General features: G+C 43.3%; 1 protein-coding gene across 1 annotated transcript in view; it reads right to left on the bottom strand.

The window, feature by feature from the left end:
* Positions 1-18,746, bottom strand: part of LOC115147100 (early estrogen-induced gene 1 protein-like) — a 61,517-nt gene that overhangs the window by 10,415 nt on the left and 32,356 nt on the right. The window contains exons 3-4 of the mRNA XM_029689105.2: positions 2,875-2,995; positions 1,234-1,263 (exon numbers count right to left, since the gene is read on the bottom strand). Of these exons, the coding sequence (XP_029544965.2) occupies positions 1,234-1,263; positions 2,875-2,995 (151 nt within the window). The remainder of the gene's footprint in view (positions 1-1,233; positions 1,264-2,874; positions 2,996-18,746) is intronic.

Raw genomic sequence — 18,746 nt, 5'->3', positions numbered from 1 at the left:
TGTAAAACACTCTAACACACAAACACTGTTCGTACCCCAAGCGACTTACAGCTGTAATCGCAGCAAAAGGTGGCGCTACAAAGTATTAACTTAAGGGGGCTGAATAATTTTGCACGCCCAATTTTTTAGTTTTTGATTTGTTAAAAAAGTTTGAAATATCCAATAAATGTCGTTCCACTTCATGATTGTGTCCCACTTGTTGTTGATTCTTCACAAAAAAATACAGTTTTATATCTTTATGTTTGAAGCCTGAAATGTGGCAAAAGGTCGCAAAGTTCAAGGGGGCCGAATACTTTCGCAAGGCACTGTATAAGTTCAGAACTTTTGTGAAACAGCACAGTTGAAAAATATATGTCAAATAAAAATTCAAACTGGATGGTCTTGAGAGAGGGATTGGACTAAAAACCAAACAAGATAACCATTGTAAAATATACTGAGTCCATAAAATGTATATAGTTTGTATAAACTGGAAGAAGAAGACTAAGTGTTGTTGTCCATTTGTTTACTCCAATTAGGGGAGGGGTGGTAGGGTTAGGGGAGGGGTGGTAGGGTTAGGGGAGGGGTGGTAGGGTTAGGGGAAAACCCAATCAAAAGCCTGGAACACCTACTCGTTCAAGGGTTTTTCTTTATTTTACTATTTTCTACATTGTAGAATAATAGTGAAGACATCAAAACTATGAAATAACACATATGGAATCATGTAGTAACCAAAAAAGTGTTAAACAAATCAAAATATATGTGGGAACTCCTTAAAGACTGTTGGAAAAGCATTCCAGGTGAAGCTGGTTGAGAGAATTCAAAGAGTGTGCAAAGCCGTCATCAATGCAAAGGGTGGCTACTTTGAAGTTTTTTTATTTATCTTATTTTGTATTTAACCTTTGTTTAACCAGTTAAGAACAAATTCTTATTTACAATGACGACCTACCAAAAGGAAAAAGGCCTCCTGCGGGGACTGGGGCCTGGGATTAAAAATGAAGAAAAAAATATATATATAAATTGCAAATTACATTATTCCATATTGTGTTATTTCATAGTTTTGATGTCTTCATTATTATTCTACAATGTAGAAAATAGTAAAAAATGTACAAAAAATATATATGGGGTATTGGAAATGATGTAGACAATAACATTGATGGAAGCCACAATCTATCAGTAATGTTAAAGCTGATCTACCCACTAAAGTAGTGGAGGTATGCTGAAAAATTAGATGGCAACATTGTTTTGTCTTCATACCTTTGAAAACGTCTTTCCTCCTTTAAGCTCCTGCAATGACAAGAAGAAGCAGATTAAATACCTGAAGCACAAACTCATGTGTGCTGCCAACACTTTCAGAAGAAACACACTTTCTTTCCTTCTATAGTCTACAGTCTATTTCAAGTGCATTCAAACACTAGGAGACTAAACAAATTAAAGGAAGGAACCACTTGAAAAGTTTGATTATAAACGATCGTGTTAATCTTTTCATTCTGAATAATCTTACAGAATGTGGTTTTAACAGTGGGCACTTGTATGCTACACGAGAAGAAAAGGTGCCTCATAAAACCACAAAGTGTATAGCTGAGACGTTAACAACAGTTTACATGCATTACATTATAGTGTCCCCACTCCCTACAGATGAACTGATCTGAGTTCTGACGACTCCATGTCATAGTAGCAGATACTGAGCTGTGTGATTCTTCACCCTGATCTCCAATCAGTCATTACTGACACAATAAAGGTAGAGTCACTTTTCTCAATCCTCATATTTGCTGATACCATGGTAACACCACAGGGAGGAGTACAGTAGATTCCGTGTAGCTCAGTTGGTAGAGAAAGGCACCTGCAACACCAGGGGTTGTGGGTTTGATTCGCCAGGGCTTGTGGGTTTGATTCGCCAGGGCTTGTGGGTTTGATTCGCCAGGGCTTGTGGGTTTGATTCGCCAGGGCTTGTGGGTTTGATTCGCCAGGGCTTGTGGGTTTGATTCACCAGGGGTTGTGGGTTTGATTCGCCAGGGCTTGTGGGTTTGATTCGCCAGGGCTTGTGGGTTTGATTCGCCAGGGCTTGTGGGTTTGATTCGCCAGGGCTTGTGGGTTTGATTCGCCAGGGCTTGTGGGTTTGATTCGCCAGGGCTTGTTTGATTCGCCAGGGCTTGTGGGTTTGATTCGCCAGGGCTTGTGGGTTTGATTCGCCAGGGCTTGTGGGTTTGATTCGCCAGGGCTTGTGGGTTTGGGGGACCAGTACAAAAAAAGTATGAAAATGTCTGCACTCACTACTGTAAGTCACTCTGGATAAGAGCGTCTGCTAAATGAGTCAAATGTACTGTAGCTAGCATTGTCGCTAATAAGAGCGTAAAGTAAACAACAAAACATATAAAAGGGTCCATAGAACTTCTACGCTGACTGCAAAAAATGCATTGAAAAACACCTGTCAAAGTTGATCTAGTGTGTAGTAGGTGTGTGAAAAGTCTGGGAACGTCTCATTTACATCAGAGTTGGAGATAAAAAGTAAGGGAGAAGGATTCCATTAACAAGGTATGCTTAATACCAGAGTAACTACAGATTCATTTTCTTATAACAGGTTAATAAATGTAACTACGCGGCACTTTTGAGACAGAGAGAGCCTGGGCAAAAAAGCTTACGCAGTAAGTAAAAGTTGCCCAAAATAAGCATAACATTTTAGAAAGACACTACAGCAGGGCAACATTTTCTCACTGCTGTTTTGCACTAGGAAAATATCTCCTCAATGTTGTCTACACGATACCATTATTTGGTATGGTAAAACACTAGACAATTGATAGTACCATTATTTGGCAGGTTAAAACACTACAGAATGGACAGCGCCATTATTTAGCAGGGTAAATTACTAGAGCAGGGGTTGATGGGAGATGTAGTTACCTTGCGTACAGAAACCCTGCAGATGCATCGGTCCAGGACTCCAGTGGTAGGATTGGCACTCATTTTACAGACGAAGGAGAACTTCTTTTTCCAACGAACACAGTTCTGCTGAACCTCCTCCCTATAAACAGACAGAGATCATCATCACGATCATCATCATCAATCATTATCCTCATTAGAGGTCGACCGATTATGATTTTTCAATGCCGATACCGCTACCGGTTATTGGAGGACCAAAAAGCCGATACCGATTAATCGGCCATATTTTTTGTAATAATGACAATTAGAACAATACTGAATGAACACTTATTTTAACTTAATATAATACATCAATAAAATCAATTTAGCCTCAAATAAATAATGAAACATGTTCAATTTGGTTTAAATAATGCAAAAACAAAGTGTTGGAGAAGAAAGTAAAAGTGCAATATGTGCTATGTAAGAAAGCTAACGTTTCAGTTCCTTGCTCAGAACATGAGAACATGTGAAAGCTGGTGGTTCCTTTTAACATGAATCTTCAATATTCCCAGGCAAGAAGTTTTAGGTTGTAGTTATTATAGGAATTATAGGACTATTTCCCTCTATACCATTTGTATTTCATTAACCTTTGACTATTGGATGTTCTTATAGGCACTTTTGATATTACTAGATACTATCTAGCGTGTCCTGCGTTGCATATAATCTGACTGAGCATAGAAGTATCTAAGTATCTGACTGAGCGATGGTAGGCAGAAGCAGGCACGTAAACATTCATTCAAACAGCACTTTCGTGTGTTTTGCCAGCAGCTCTTCATTGTGCGTCAAGCATTGCGCTGTTTATGACTTCAAGCCTATCAACTCCCAAGATGAGGTTGGTGTAACCGAAGTGAAATGGCTGGCTGTTTATGACTTCAAGCCTATCAACTCCCAAGATGAGGTTGGTGTAACCGAAGTGAAATGGCTGGCTAGTTAGCGCGCGCTAATAACTGTTACGCAGCGTAACAGTAGGGAGGAGCGAGGAGAGGGACGGAAGCTATACTGTTACGCAGCGTAACAGTATAGCTTCCGTCCCTCTCCTCGCTCCTCCCTGGGCTAATATTGTAGTTAAAATATTGTAGTTAAAGGAAGTCCAGTCGCGGGTAGTGGAAGAGGATGGAACTGGGTGAAACTGGGCCGGCATTCTGCTGTCTCATCGATGAAACATCTGATCTCAATACATTTTTCTGCTCCCAAAACTAGAATCTGTTACGAACACAGTGCACAAAGTTTTATAGACTTGATACTTTGCCAGTTTTTAAAAATTGCGTTGTTTAGAAGAGGTGCAAGGTCGAATTGAGTTTGTGCACACGCGCACTTCACAGAGGTGGCGTTCCCTGACGGAAATATGCAAATACAAAGCGCCAATAGGATCTCACTAGCTCGTGCTTGGCTTTTCCCACCTCCTTGCTTGTTCTGCCTACAAAGCTTCATTTGCTAACACTGTAAATGAAACAGATGATCTATCTTGGGTTAGTTATAAATAAGTATAAGTTATCTTTGGTAATAAAGGGACTATTACACACATCAGATACATTACACTGCCAAAGACAGTTCTACTGCTTGGAAAGACCCTTACTTTCAATGCTCAATGCTACTACACTGCCACCAATGACTAACTAGAGAATGAAAACAAAAGTCAGATAGTAAGTGTGTGTGTGTGTGTGTGTGTGTGTGTGTGTGTGTGTGTGTGTGTGTGTGTGTGTGTGTGTGTGTGTGTGTGTGTGTGTGTGTGTGTGTGTGTGTGTGTGTGCGTGCATAGGAATGAAGTTACTTTCTGTATATGATTCCTCTTTTCGATGCCAAACCCACCACTGGTGTGCATGGCCAAAGAGCTCTATTATCATGTCATCCAACAAATGTAAATTCCTGGAGTTTGCTAAATGGCATTGGCACTTAGATTGGAACTGATTTGTCAATAACAGCTGGTGTGTGATGTCTAATAATAAAGAAGTCTCGAGGTATTGGTCGCCTGAGGTAGAGTACCTTATGATAAGCTGTAGACCACACTATCTACCAAGAGAGTTCTCATCTATATTATTCGTAGCCGTCTTATTTACCACCACAGACCGATGCTGGCACTAAGACCGCTCCCAACCAACTCTATAATGCCATAAGCAAACAAGAAAATGCTCACGCAGAAGCATCACTCCTAGTGGCCGGGGACTTTAATGCAGGAAAACTTAAATCAGTTTTACCCGCATGTCACATGTGCAACCAGAGGAAAAAAACTCTAGACCACCTTTACTCCACACACAGAGATGCATACAAAGCTCTCCCCCGCCCTCCATTTGGCAAATCTGACCATAATTATATCCTCCTGATACCTGCTTACAAGCAAAAACTAAAGCCGGAAGTACCAGTGACTTTCTCAATACGGAAGTGGTCAGATGACGCGGTTGCTATGCTACAGGACTGTTTTGCTAGCATAGACTGGAATCTGTTCAGGGATTCATCCAATGGCATTGAGGAGTACACCACCTCAGTCATCGCCTTCATCAATGAGTGCATCGACGACGTCATCCCCACTGTGACCGTACGTACATATCCCAACCAGAAGCCATGGATTACAGGCATCGAGCTAAAGGCTTGAGCTGCCGCTTTCAAGGAGCAGGACACTAATCCGGACGCCTATAAGAAATCCTGCTATGCCCTTAGACGATCCATCAAACAAGCAAAACATCAATACAGGACTAAGATTGAATCCTACGACACCGGCTCTGATGCACGTCGGATGTGGCAGGGATTGAAAACTATTACGGACTACAAAGGGAAACCCAGCCGCGAGCTGCCCAGTGACGCGAGCCTACCAGACGAGCTAAATGCCTTTTATGCTCGCTTCGAGGCAAGCAACACTGAAGCATGCACGAGATCACCAGCTGTTCTGGATGACTGTGTGATAACGCTCTCGGTAGCCGATGTGAGGAACACCTTTAAACAGGTCAACGTTCACAAAGCCGCGGGGCTAGATGGATTACCAGGACGTGTACTCAAAGCATGTGCGAACCGACTGGCAAGTGTCTTCACTGACATTTTCAACTTCTCCCTGACTGAGTCTGTAATACAAACATGTTTCAAGCAGACAACCATAGTCCCTGTGCCCAAAGAAGCAAAGGTAACCTGTCTAAATGATTACCGCCCTGTAGCACTCACATTGGTAGCCATGAAGTGCTTTGAAAGGCTGGTCATGGCTCACATCAACAGCATCCACTCCAATTTGCATACCGCCTCAACAGATCCACAGATGACGCAAACTCAATCACACTCCACACTGCCCTTTTCCACCTGGACAAAAGGAACACCTATGTGAGAATGCTGTTCATTGACTACATCTCAGCATTCAACACCATAGGGCCCACGAAGCTCATCACTAAGCCAAGGACCCTAGGACTAAACACCTCCCTCTGCAACTGGATCCTGGACTGGCAGTGTGGTGCCAGGTCAACAACCTCTCCCTCAATGTGAGCAAGACAAAGGAGCTGATCGTGGACTACAGGAAAATGCGAGCCGAACAGTGTTGATGGTGTTGTATTTGTTTTTCTGTACGTCCGAGTACAACCAACTATGGTCCACATACAGTACCAGTCAAAAGTTTGGACACACCTACTCATTCAAGGGGTTCTCTTTATTTTCACTATTTTCTACATTGTAGAATAATAGTGAAGACATCAAAACTATGAACTTACACATATGGAGTCATGTAGTAACACATATGGAATCATGTAGTAACACATATGGAATCATGTAGTAACACATATGGAATCATGTAGTAACACATATGGAATCATGTAGTAACACATATGGAATCATGTAGTAACACATATGGAATCATGTAGTAACACATATGGAATCATGTAGTAACACATATGGAATCATGTAGTAACACATATGGAATCATGTAGTAACACATATGGAGTCATGTAGTAACACATATGGAATCATGTAGTAACACATATGGAATCATGTAGTAACACATATGGAATCATGTAGTAACACATATGGAATCATGTAGTAACACATATGGAATCATGTAGTAACACATATGGAATCATGTAGTAACACATATGGAATCATGTAGTAACACATATGGAATCATGTAGTAACACATATGGAATCATGTAGTAACACATATTAACACATATGGAATCATGTAGTAACACATATGGAATCATGTAGTAACACATATGGAATCATGTAGTAACACATATGGAATCATGTAGTAACACATATGGAATCATGTAGTAACACATATGGAATCATGTAGTAACACATATGGAATCATGTAGTAACACATATGGAATCATGTAGTAACACATATGGAATCATGTAGTAACACATATGGAATCATGTAGTAACACATATGGAATCATGTAGTAACACATATGGAATCATGTAGTAACACATATGGAATCATGTAGTAACCAATTTGTTTTTAAACAAATCTAAATAAATTATTCTAAGTAGCCACCCTTTGCCTTGATGACAGCTTTCTACACTCTTGGCATTCTCTCAACCAGCTTCATGAAGTAGTCACCTGGAATGCATTTCAATTAACAGGTGTGCCCTGTTAAAAGTTAACATCAACGTGGCTGTGGTGGACCGGGTCGAGAGTTTCAAGTTCCTTGGTGTCCACATCACCAACAATCTATCATGGTCCAAACACACCAAGACCGTCGTGATGAATGCACAACAAAACCTTTTCCCCCTCAGGAGACTGAAATATTTGGTATGGGTCCCCAGATCCTCAAAAGGTTCTACAGGTGCACTATCGAGAGCATCTGATCGGTTGCATCACCACCTAGTATGGCAACTGCTCGGCATCTGACCGCAAGGCGCTACAGAGGGTCGTGCGTATGGCCCAGTACAACAAGCTTCCTGCCATCCAGGACCTATACAATAGGCGGTGTCAGAGGAAAGCCCATAAAATTGTCAGAGACTCTTGTCACCCAAGTCATAAATTGTTTTCTCTGCTACCGTAAGGCAAGTGGTACTGGAGCGCTAAGTGTAGGACCAAAAGGCTCCCCCAAGCCATAAGACTGCTGAACAATTAATAAAATGGCCACCGGACTATTACACCCCCCCCCCCCCCCCCACACACATTTGTTTTGTACACTGCTTCTACTCGCTGCTTATTATCTATGGTTAGTCACTTCACCCCTACCTACATGTACAAATGACCTTTAACCTGTACCCCCGCACACTGACTCGGTACCGGTGCCCCCTGTATATAGCCTCCACACTGACCCGGTACCGGTGCCCCCTGTATATAGCCTCCACACTGACTCGGTACTGGTGCCCCCTGTATATAGCCTCCACACTGACTCGGTACCGGTGCCCCCTGTATATAGCCTCCACACTGACTCGGTACCGGTGCCCCCTGTATATAGCCTCCACACTGACTCGGTACCGGTGCCCCCTGTATATAGCCTTGTTATTGTGTTACTTTTTATAATTTTTTACTTTAGTTTAACTCTTCTTGAACTGCACTGTTGGTTAAGGGCTTATAAGTAAGCAATTCACAATAAGGTCTAAACATGTTGAATTGTTGTATTCGGCGCATGTGACAAATAAAGTTTGATTTGATTTTGATTTGATGCTGTTGTCAGGTGACATGAAATTAGAACTCTTTGGCCACGCACACCAGTGGTGGGCTGGGCATCGAAAAGAGGCATCATATGCTGGGGAAAAAACATACCTACTATACATTATGGTGGTGGATCTTTGATGTTATGGAGCTATTTTGCTTCCACTGGTCCTGTGGCTCTGTTAACGTCAATGGCATCATGAACTTTATCCAGTAGGACGTTTTAGCCCAAAACCTGGTTGCCTCAGCCAGGAGGCTGAAACTTGGCCGCAATTGGATCTTCCAGCAAGACAAAAAAAAAAACAAGCAGATGACCTCATGGCGCCATGACAACCATGGAACACACAGTAGTCATGAAAGACAGTAGTGAACGAAAGAAGGAGGAGAAGAAGACTATTTGGTACTACACAACCAAACTTGACAACAACGGGATGTCCATACAAAGGCCATACTTTCTTTTTGCTCACAGGCCACACTTTTTTTTATTTATCAGGAAATGTAAACTTTCACTACTCCACCTATGTCAGCAGAGTGTTACAAGTTCCCTGTTCATTTAAGTGAGATTTTTTTAGTCAGAGAATCTTTCCCCTTTTGTTTGGTCTAGACTACAGGCAACGTGTCATCAATGTCTCTCTCTGTCTCGGTTTCACTGTCTTCCTCTCTTTCTCTTTCTTTTTCACTTCCTCCTTGAGCTATCCATGCCTTATAGTTTAACTCAGGAAAGGACGAGTATAGGGGTTATAAGCTAACACACAACACTAGAAAGAGAGATAGCAGAATTACTGAGCCAAAATGTATTTTCAAATCTTGAGGTAAATTCAGTAACTATAACTTTTTCAGGCCATGGAAACAATTCTAGAATTACACATTGTAAATTAGACAGATTCAACATTCCCTTCATAACCAGCCTGGAGGTCATGGAGCACAAACAACATGGGATCAAATCAAAATCCTCTAAGAGGAAGAAACCAGAGGATGAGGATGAGGTCGGTAGGTAGCCTAGTCAGTAGTCAAGGTAGTTCTTAACCCCTAAAATCCTCTAAGAGGAAGAGACCAGAGGATGAGGATGATGTCGGTAGGTAGCCTAGTCAGTAGTCAAGGTAGTTCTTAACCCCTAAAATCCTCTAAGAGGAAGAGACCAGAGGATGAGGTCGGTAGGTAGCCTAGTCAGTAGTCAAGGTAGTTCTTAACCCCTAAAATCCTCTAAGAGGAAGAGACCAGAGGATGAGGTCGGTAGGTAGCCTAGTCAGTAGTCAAGGTAGTTCTTAACCCCTAAAATCCTCTAAGAGGAAGAGACCAGAGGATGATGTCGGTAGGTAGCCTAGTCAGTAGTCAAGGTAGTTCTTGACCCCTAAAATCCTCTAAGAGGAAGAGACCAGAGGATGATCTCGGTAGGTAGCCTAGTCAGTAGTCAAGGTAGTTCTTAACCCCTAAAATGCTCTAAGGGCAGCTGACCCTGTGTTCCTGCTAAAAAGTGTGTTTTGTGGTATCTGTGCGAATTTGGACTGGGAGCATGGCAAAAGATAAATGTCCTTAAATCACTTAAGTACCATTCTATTCTATGTCTCTGTAGTGCCAAAGGCCTGCCTTAGCAGAGCTGTAGAATCATCCACTTCTAGCCACCCTGGAGGCTCCAGGCCCAGAGAACCCCAGAGGCCCTAAGAACACCAGAGGCCCTAAGAACACCAGAGGCCCTAAGAACACCAGAGGCCCTAAGAACACCAGAGGGCCAAGCAGGGTCTCACCCAGGCAGGTCCCAGATCAGCGAGAGTGCCAGCGAGGGCACATCCTAAGACAGCGGTTCTCAACCAGGGATACTAGGACCCCTGGGGGTACTTGGCCTATCCACAAGGGGAGAAGAATCATGAGACCATAGACTTCCTGGTAAAACACATAAGGGGATTTTATCCCTCATGGGTAAACAGAAAGGGAACAGAAACTGTTTGACAACTACTGCTCTAAGAGTAAGAGACCAGGGGACGATATTGGTAAGTAGCCCAGTTAGTTCCAGGGCCCCTGTGCTCCTGCCTAAAACTATCTAATGTGTAATTTCCTTTGTGAGATGGACAATAAAGTAATATTCTATTCTATGTCTCTGTCTCTGTATTGCCAAAGGACTGCTGTGACAATGACTACTGTAGAGCCACGGAAGAAAACCTATGAAGGATAAGACTATTGCTCGGGAAGCTCCGACTCGAGTCCGATGGCGCCTCATTGAAGAGGAAGACGGTCCAGTTAGGAGAGTGCCCCAACGCAATCGAAGTCAACCAATCAAAGTCAACCAATCAAAGTCAACCAATCAAAGTCAACCAATCAAAGTCAACCAATCAAAGTCAACCAATCTCGAACGGAACTTGAAGTACTGTTGTTGAGTGTTATGTGTTGATGGTGTTGTATTTTGTTTTTCTGTACGTCCGAGTACAACCAACTATGGTCCACATACAGTACCAGTCAAAAGTTTGGACACACCTACTCATTCAAGGGGTTCTCTTTATTTTCACTATTTTCTACATTGTAGAATAATAGTGAAGACATCAAAACTATGAACTTACACATATGAAATCATGTAGTAACCAATATAGTGTTAAACAAATCTAAATATATTCTTCAAAGTAGACACCCTTTGCCTTGATGACAGCTTTCTACACTCTTGGCATTCTCTCAACCAGCTTCATGAAGTAGTCACCTGGAATGCATTTCAATTAACAGGTGTGCCCTGTTAAAAGTAAATTTGTGGAATTTCTTTCCTTCTCAATGAGTTTGAGCCAATCAGTTGTGTTGTGACAAGGTATGGGTCGTTTTTGGTCAAATACAAAGTCCATATTATGACAAGAACAGCTCAAATAAGCAAAGAGAAATGACAGTCCATCATTACTTTAAGACATGAAGGTCAGACAATCTGGAAAATGTCAAGAACTTTGAAAGTTTCTTCAAGTGCAGTCGCAAAAACCATCAAACACTATGATGAAACTGGTTCTAATGAGGACCGCCACAGGAAAGGAAGACCCAGAGTTACCTCTGCTGCAGAGGATAAGTTCATTATAGTTACCAGCCTCAGAAATTGCAGCCCAAATAAATGCTTCACAGAGTTCAAGTAACAGACACATCTCAACATCAACTGTTCAGAGGAGACTGTGTGAATCAGGCCTTCATGGTCAAACTGCTGCAAAGAAACCACTGTCCTTTGGTCTGATAAGTCAAAATGTGTGATTTATGGTTCCAACCGCCGTGTCTTTGTGAGATGCAGAGTAGGTGTACAGATAATCTCCACGTGTGGTTCCCACCGTGAAACATGGAGGTGTGATTGTATGGGGGTGCTTTGCTGGTGACACTGTCTGTGATTTATTTAGAATTCAAGGCACACTCAACAAGCACGGCTACCACAGCATCCTGCAGCAAAATGCCATCATATCTGGTTTGCGCTTAATGGGAGTATAATTTGTTTTTCAACAGGACAATGGCCCACAACACACCTTCAAGAAAGAGAGTGATGGTGCTGCATCAGATGACCCTCCACAATCACCCGACGGTTTGGGATGAGTTGGACCGCAGAGTGAATGAAAAGCAGCCAACACGTGCTCAGCATATGTGGGAACTCCTTAAAGACTGTTGGAAAAGCATTTCAAGTGAAGCTGGTTGAGAGAATGCCAAGAATGTGCAAAGCTGTCATTTATTTTAACCAGGCAAGTCAGTTAAGAACAAATTCTTATTTTCAATGACAGCCTAGGAACAGTGGGTTAACTGCCTGTTCAGGGGCAGAACGACAGAGTTGTACTTTGTCAGCTCAGGGATTCAAACTTGCAACCTTTCGGTTAATAGTCCAACACTCTAACCACTAGGCCACCCCGCCACCCCGTCATCAAGGCAAAGGGTGGCTACTTTGAAGAATCTCAAATCTAAAATATACTTTGATATGTTAAACACTTTTTTGGTTACTACATGATTCCATATGTTATTTCATAGTTTTGATGTCTTCACTATTATTCTACAATGTAGAAAATAGTAAAAATAAAGAAAACCCCTTGAATCACGTGGTGTGTCCAAACTTTTGACTGGTACTGTATATTGAATTTATTTGTATTAATTAGGCTAATTGAAATAAACAAATTGTATTTCCAAATACCTACTTTGTCCTTGTGTTCCTTATAACTTGAGATAGGATTTGTTAATTGCTAAATGAAAATGCATGTGACCTCAGGCAAGGTAAAAAAAAAAAGATTAACCCCTGAGATAGATTTACGGTGTGTGACATGAGTAAGTATTGCATTCTTACATAATATTCATATTTATTCAACATTTGACAAAGATAACTGAGTTACACAGAAATAATAAAATACAAACTATTATGAAAAAGGTAAGAAATCCCAGTAAGGAAAGACACACACACACACACTGCCCAGATCAGACACAATATCACACACACACACACTGCCCAGATCAGACACAATGTCACACACACTGCCCAGATCAGACACACACACACACACTGCCCAGATCAGACACACACACACACACTGCCCAGATCAGACACACACACACACACACTGCCCAGATCAGACACAATATCACACACACTGCCCAGATCAGACACACACACACACACTGCCCAGATCAGACACACACACACACACTGCCCAGATCAGACACAATATCACACACACTGCCCAGATCAGACACAATGTCACACACACTGCCCAGATCAGACACAATGTCACACACACACACACACTGCCCAGATCAGACACAATATCACACACACACTGCCCAGATCAGACACAATATCACACACACACACACACTGCCCAGATCAGACACAATATCACACACACTGCCCATTCACAATGTCACTGCACACACATTGCCCAGATCAGACACAATATCACACACACTGCTGCACACTGATCAGACACAAACACACTATCAGACACAATGTCACACCCAGATCAGACACAATATCACACACACACACTGCCCAGATCAGACACAATATCACACACACACACACTGCCCAGATCAGACACAATGTCACACACACACACACTGCCCAGATCAGACACAATGTCACACAATGCCCAGATCAGACACAATCACACACACACACACACTGCCCAGATCAGACACAATATCACACACACACACACTGCCCAGATCAGACACAATATCACAGATGCATCAGACACAATATCACACACACACACACACTGCCCAGATCAGACACAATATCACACACACACACACACTGCCCAGATCAGACACAATCAACACACACACACACACACTGCCCAGATCAGACACAATGCCCAGATCAGACACAATATCACACACACACACACTGCCCAGATCAGACACAATATCACACACACACACTGCCCAGATCAGACACAATATCACACACACACACACTGCCCAGATCAGACACAATATCACACACACACACACACTGCCCAGATCAGACACAATATCACACACACACACACACACTGCCCAGATCAGACACAATATCACACACACACACACACTGCCCAGATCAGACACAATATCACACACACACACACTGACAGATCACACACAATATCAGACACACACACACACACACTGCACAGATCAGACACAATATCACACACACTGCCCAGATCACACACACACACACTGCACAGATCACAGACACACACTGCCCAGATCAGACACAATATCACACACACACACTGCACAGATCAGACACAATATCGCACACACACACACACTGCCCAGATCAGACACAATATCACACACACACACACTGCACAGATCAGACACAATATCGCACACACACACACACACTGCCCAGATCAGACACAATGTCGCACACACACACACACACTGCACAGATCAGACACAATGTCACACACACACACACACAGATGACACAGACACACACACACACACTGCAGACACACAATGTCGCACACACACACACACTGCACAGATCAGACACAATGTCGCACACACACACACAGATCACACACTGCACAGATCAGACACAATATCGCACACACACACACACACTGCACAGACACAATCAGACACACACACACACTGCACAGATCAGACACAATATCACACACACACACACTGCACAGATCAGACACAATATCACACACACACACTGCACAGATCAGACACAATGTCGCACACACACACACACTGCACAGATCAGACACAATATCGCACACACACACACACACTGCACAGATCAGATCACACACAGACACACACACACACACACACACTGCACAGATCAGACACAATATCGCACACACACACACTGCACAGATCAGACACAATATCGCACACACACACACACACTGCACAGATCAGACACAATATCGCACACACACACACACACTGCCCAGATCAGACACAATATCGCACACACACACACACACTGCACAGATCAGACACAATATCGCACACACACACACACACTGCCAGATCAGATCAGACACAGACACAATATCGCACACACACACACACACTGCACAGATCAGACACAATATCGCACACACACACACACACTGCACAGATCAGACACAATATCGCACACACACACACACTGCACAGATCAGACACAATATCGCACACACACACACACTGCACAGATCAGACACAATGTCGCACACACACACACACTGCACAGATCAGACACAATATCACACTGCACAGATCAGACACAATGTCGCACAGATCAGACACAATGTCACACTGCACAGATCAGACACAATATCGCACACACACACACACACTGCACAGATCAGACACAATATCGCACACACACACACACACTGCACAGATCAGACACAATGTCGCACACACACACACACACTGCACAGATCAGACACAATGTCGCACACACACACACACTGCACAGATCAGACACAATATCGCACACACACACACACACTGCACAGATCAGACACAATATCGCACACACACACACACACTGCACAGATCTGCTGATGTGTCCTTGACCGTGCGATCCACACATAGACGAACAAATACACACACACACACACTTTACCGTTGGCTAGAAAGATCCACTGCACAACACAATGTACAGAAACTATCTATTTTAGAGTTTAATTGTACATATAGAAACAATGCTTCATGTGCTGTAGAACACATACACATACACACAAACAAAAACACACACAGACACGTGTGCACCCCAAATACAGATGGAACACATCTGTCTCCAATCTGGGCTGCATAAATGGAAAAGCCCCAGATTCCAGGGAACATCTGGATACCCACATGAAAAAATACTACAGCTTATTAAAAATACTACAGTGATTACTAAAGAATTCTATAGTAAATTGTAGTACTGTATACCGTAGAATACTGTACTACACACTGTAGTATCCCTCAATCGTGTGTAGTAGTTACTATATAACGTTGTAGTATACTGTAGAATACTATAGTAAATACTACAGTAACATCCACAAAAACACTACTCCACTTTTTTACCTACAGTAAAAACTGCAGTACACCTGTCGTCGTCGTGGGAAAGACTCATTGCAGTAAAGAGCCAATCTGGACACTATGGAGATCCTGAAGGAAATCGACGAGTACCAACAGTTTTACGCTATGTAGGAACAACATACTCCTTCATGGAAAGATCTGACCATCTCACAAAATAACTTTAACCCGACAAAAAAAAGAAAAACAGATTAATCTACAGACATGGACGATTTACTTACCATTGAGGTAGAGACTAGTGCTCTGGCTGGAATCCATGCAACACTGGAAAGTGGTATGAGGAGGTAGCAGGGCTGGAATCCATGCAACACTAGAAAGGTTGTATGAGGAGGTATCAGGGCTGGAATCCATGCAACACTAGAACAGTGGTGTGAGGAGGTAGCAGGGCTGGAATCCATGCAACACTGGAACAGTGGTGTGAGGAGGTATCAGGGCTGGAATCCATGCAACACTGGAACAGTTGTGTGAGGAGGTAGCAGGGCTGGAATCCATTCAACACTGGAACAGTGGTGTGAGGAGGTAGCAGGGCTGAGGGGGAGTTTGGAGTTTAGCCAGAGTGTAATTCTCACGCTCCAAAGAGAAAACAAGACACTCACCGCCAAGGTTAAAATTTCACGGTTCCAACATGGATTGTCTACTCAGGGAAAACAGGGTGATGAAGGAGTCGCTACTAGACATACAAAGTCGTAGCATGCGTGAAAATCATTTTCGGGGGATTCCTGAGGACGCATCCAATAATCCAGAGGATCAGAGAATTCATGCAATCCGCCTTGAAACTTCCTATAGAGACTGTAAAGAAGGTGGCTTTCCTCGGAGCGACAAGACTAAGGGTCCCCGACCGATCACTGTAAAATTTGAACACTACCAACAAAAGGAGCTGATCAAAAGCAGGGGAAGGGAGCTTAACCTCTTTCAGCTAGGGGGCACTATTTTTATGCTTGGAAAAATAACGTTCCCAACGTAAACGGCCTATTTCTCAGGCCAATATGCTAGAATATGCATACAATTGACAGATTATAATAGAAAACACTCTAAAGTTTCCCAAACTGTCAAAATATTGTGTGTGAGTATAACAGAACTGATATTGCAGGCGAAACCTGAGGAAAATCAAACCCGGAAGTGGCTTCTATTTTGAAAGCTCCATGTTTCATAGCCTGACTTCGCTCCATTGAAAGGGATATCAACCAGATTCCTTTTCCTATCGCTTCCTCAAGGTGTCAACAGTCGTGAGACATAGTTTCAGGCTTTTATTTTGAAAAATGAGAGAGAAAGATAACATCGCGTCAGGTGTTCGCATGAGTTTTGCTTGGCGCAACAGAGCTTGGGCAGCCATCGTCTCTCCTACTGATAAAGAGACAGTCCCGGTTGATATACACTGCTAAAAAGAATAAAGGGAACACTAAAATAACACATCCTAGATCTGAATGAATGAAATATTCTTATTAAATACTTTTTTTCTTTACATAGTTGAATGTGCTGACAAACAAAATCACACAAAAATTATCAATGGAAATCAAATTTATCAACCCATGGAGGTCACACTCAAAATTAAAGTGGAAAACCACACTACAGGCTGATCCAACTTTGATATAATGTCCTTAAAACAAGTCAAAATGAGGCTCAGTAGTGTGTGTGGCCTCCACGTGCCTGTATGACCTCCCTACAACGCCTGGGCATGCTCCTGATGAGGTGGCGGATGGTCTCCTCAGGGATCTCCTCCCAGACCTGGACTAAAGCATCCGCCAACTCCTGGACAGTCTGTGGTGCAACGTGGCGTTGGTGGATGGAGCGAGACATGATGTCCCAGATGTGCTCAATTGGATTCAGGTCTGGGGAACAGGCGGGCCAGTCCATAGCATCAATGCCTTCTTCTTGCAGGAACTGCTGACACACTCCAGCCACATGAGGTCTAGCATTGTCTTGCATTAGGAGGAACCCAGGGCCAACCGCACCAGGGGTCTGAGGATCTCATCTCGGTACCTAATGGCAGTCAGGCTAACTCTGGCGAGCACATGGAGGGCTGTGCGGCCCCCCAAAGAAATGCCACCGCACACCATGACTGACCCACCGCCAAACCGGTCATGCTGGAGGATGTGGCAGGAAGCAGAACGTTCTCCACTGCGTCTCCAGACCGTCACGTCTGTCACATGTGCTCAGTGTGAACCTGCTTTCATCTGTGCCTATCTTGGTGTTCTCTGGCAAATGCCAAACGTCCTGCACGGTGTTGGGCTGTAAGCACAACCCCCACCTGTGGACGTCGGGCCCTCATACCACCCTCATGGAGTCTGTTTCTGACCGTTTGAGCAGACACATGCACATTTGTGGCCTGCTGGAGGACATTTTGCAGGGCTCTGGCAGTGCTCCTCCTGCTGCTGGGTCGTTGCCCTCCTACGGCCTCCTCCACGTCTCCTGGTAGCGCCTCCATGCTCTCGACACTACGCTGACAGACACAGAAAACCTTCTTGCCACAGCTCGCATTGATGTGCCATCCTGGATGAGCTGCACTACCTGAGCCACTTGTGTGGGTTGTAGACTCCGTCTCATGCTACCACTAGAGTGAAAGCACCGCCAGCATTCAAAAGTGACCAAAACATCAGCCAGGAAGCATAGGAAGCATAGGAACTGAGAAGTGGTCTGTGGTTGCCACCTGTAGAACCACTCCTTTATTGGGGCTGTCTTGCTAATTGCCTATAATTTCCACCTGTTGTCTATTCCATTTGCACAACAGCATGTGAAATGTATTGTCAATCAGTGTTGC

The sequence above is a fragment of the Oncorhynchus nerka genome, linkage group LG19, assembly GCF_034236695.1.
Source record: "Oncorhynchus nerka isolate Pitt River linkage group LG19, Oner_Uvic_2.0, whole genome shotgun sequence".
NCBI classification, from domain to species: domain Eukaryota; kingdom Metazoa; phylum Chordata; class Actinopteri; order Salmoniformes; family Salmonidae; genus Oncorhynchus; species Oncorhynchus nerka.
This window is presented reverse-complemented; position numbering and strand designations above follow the sequence as displayed.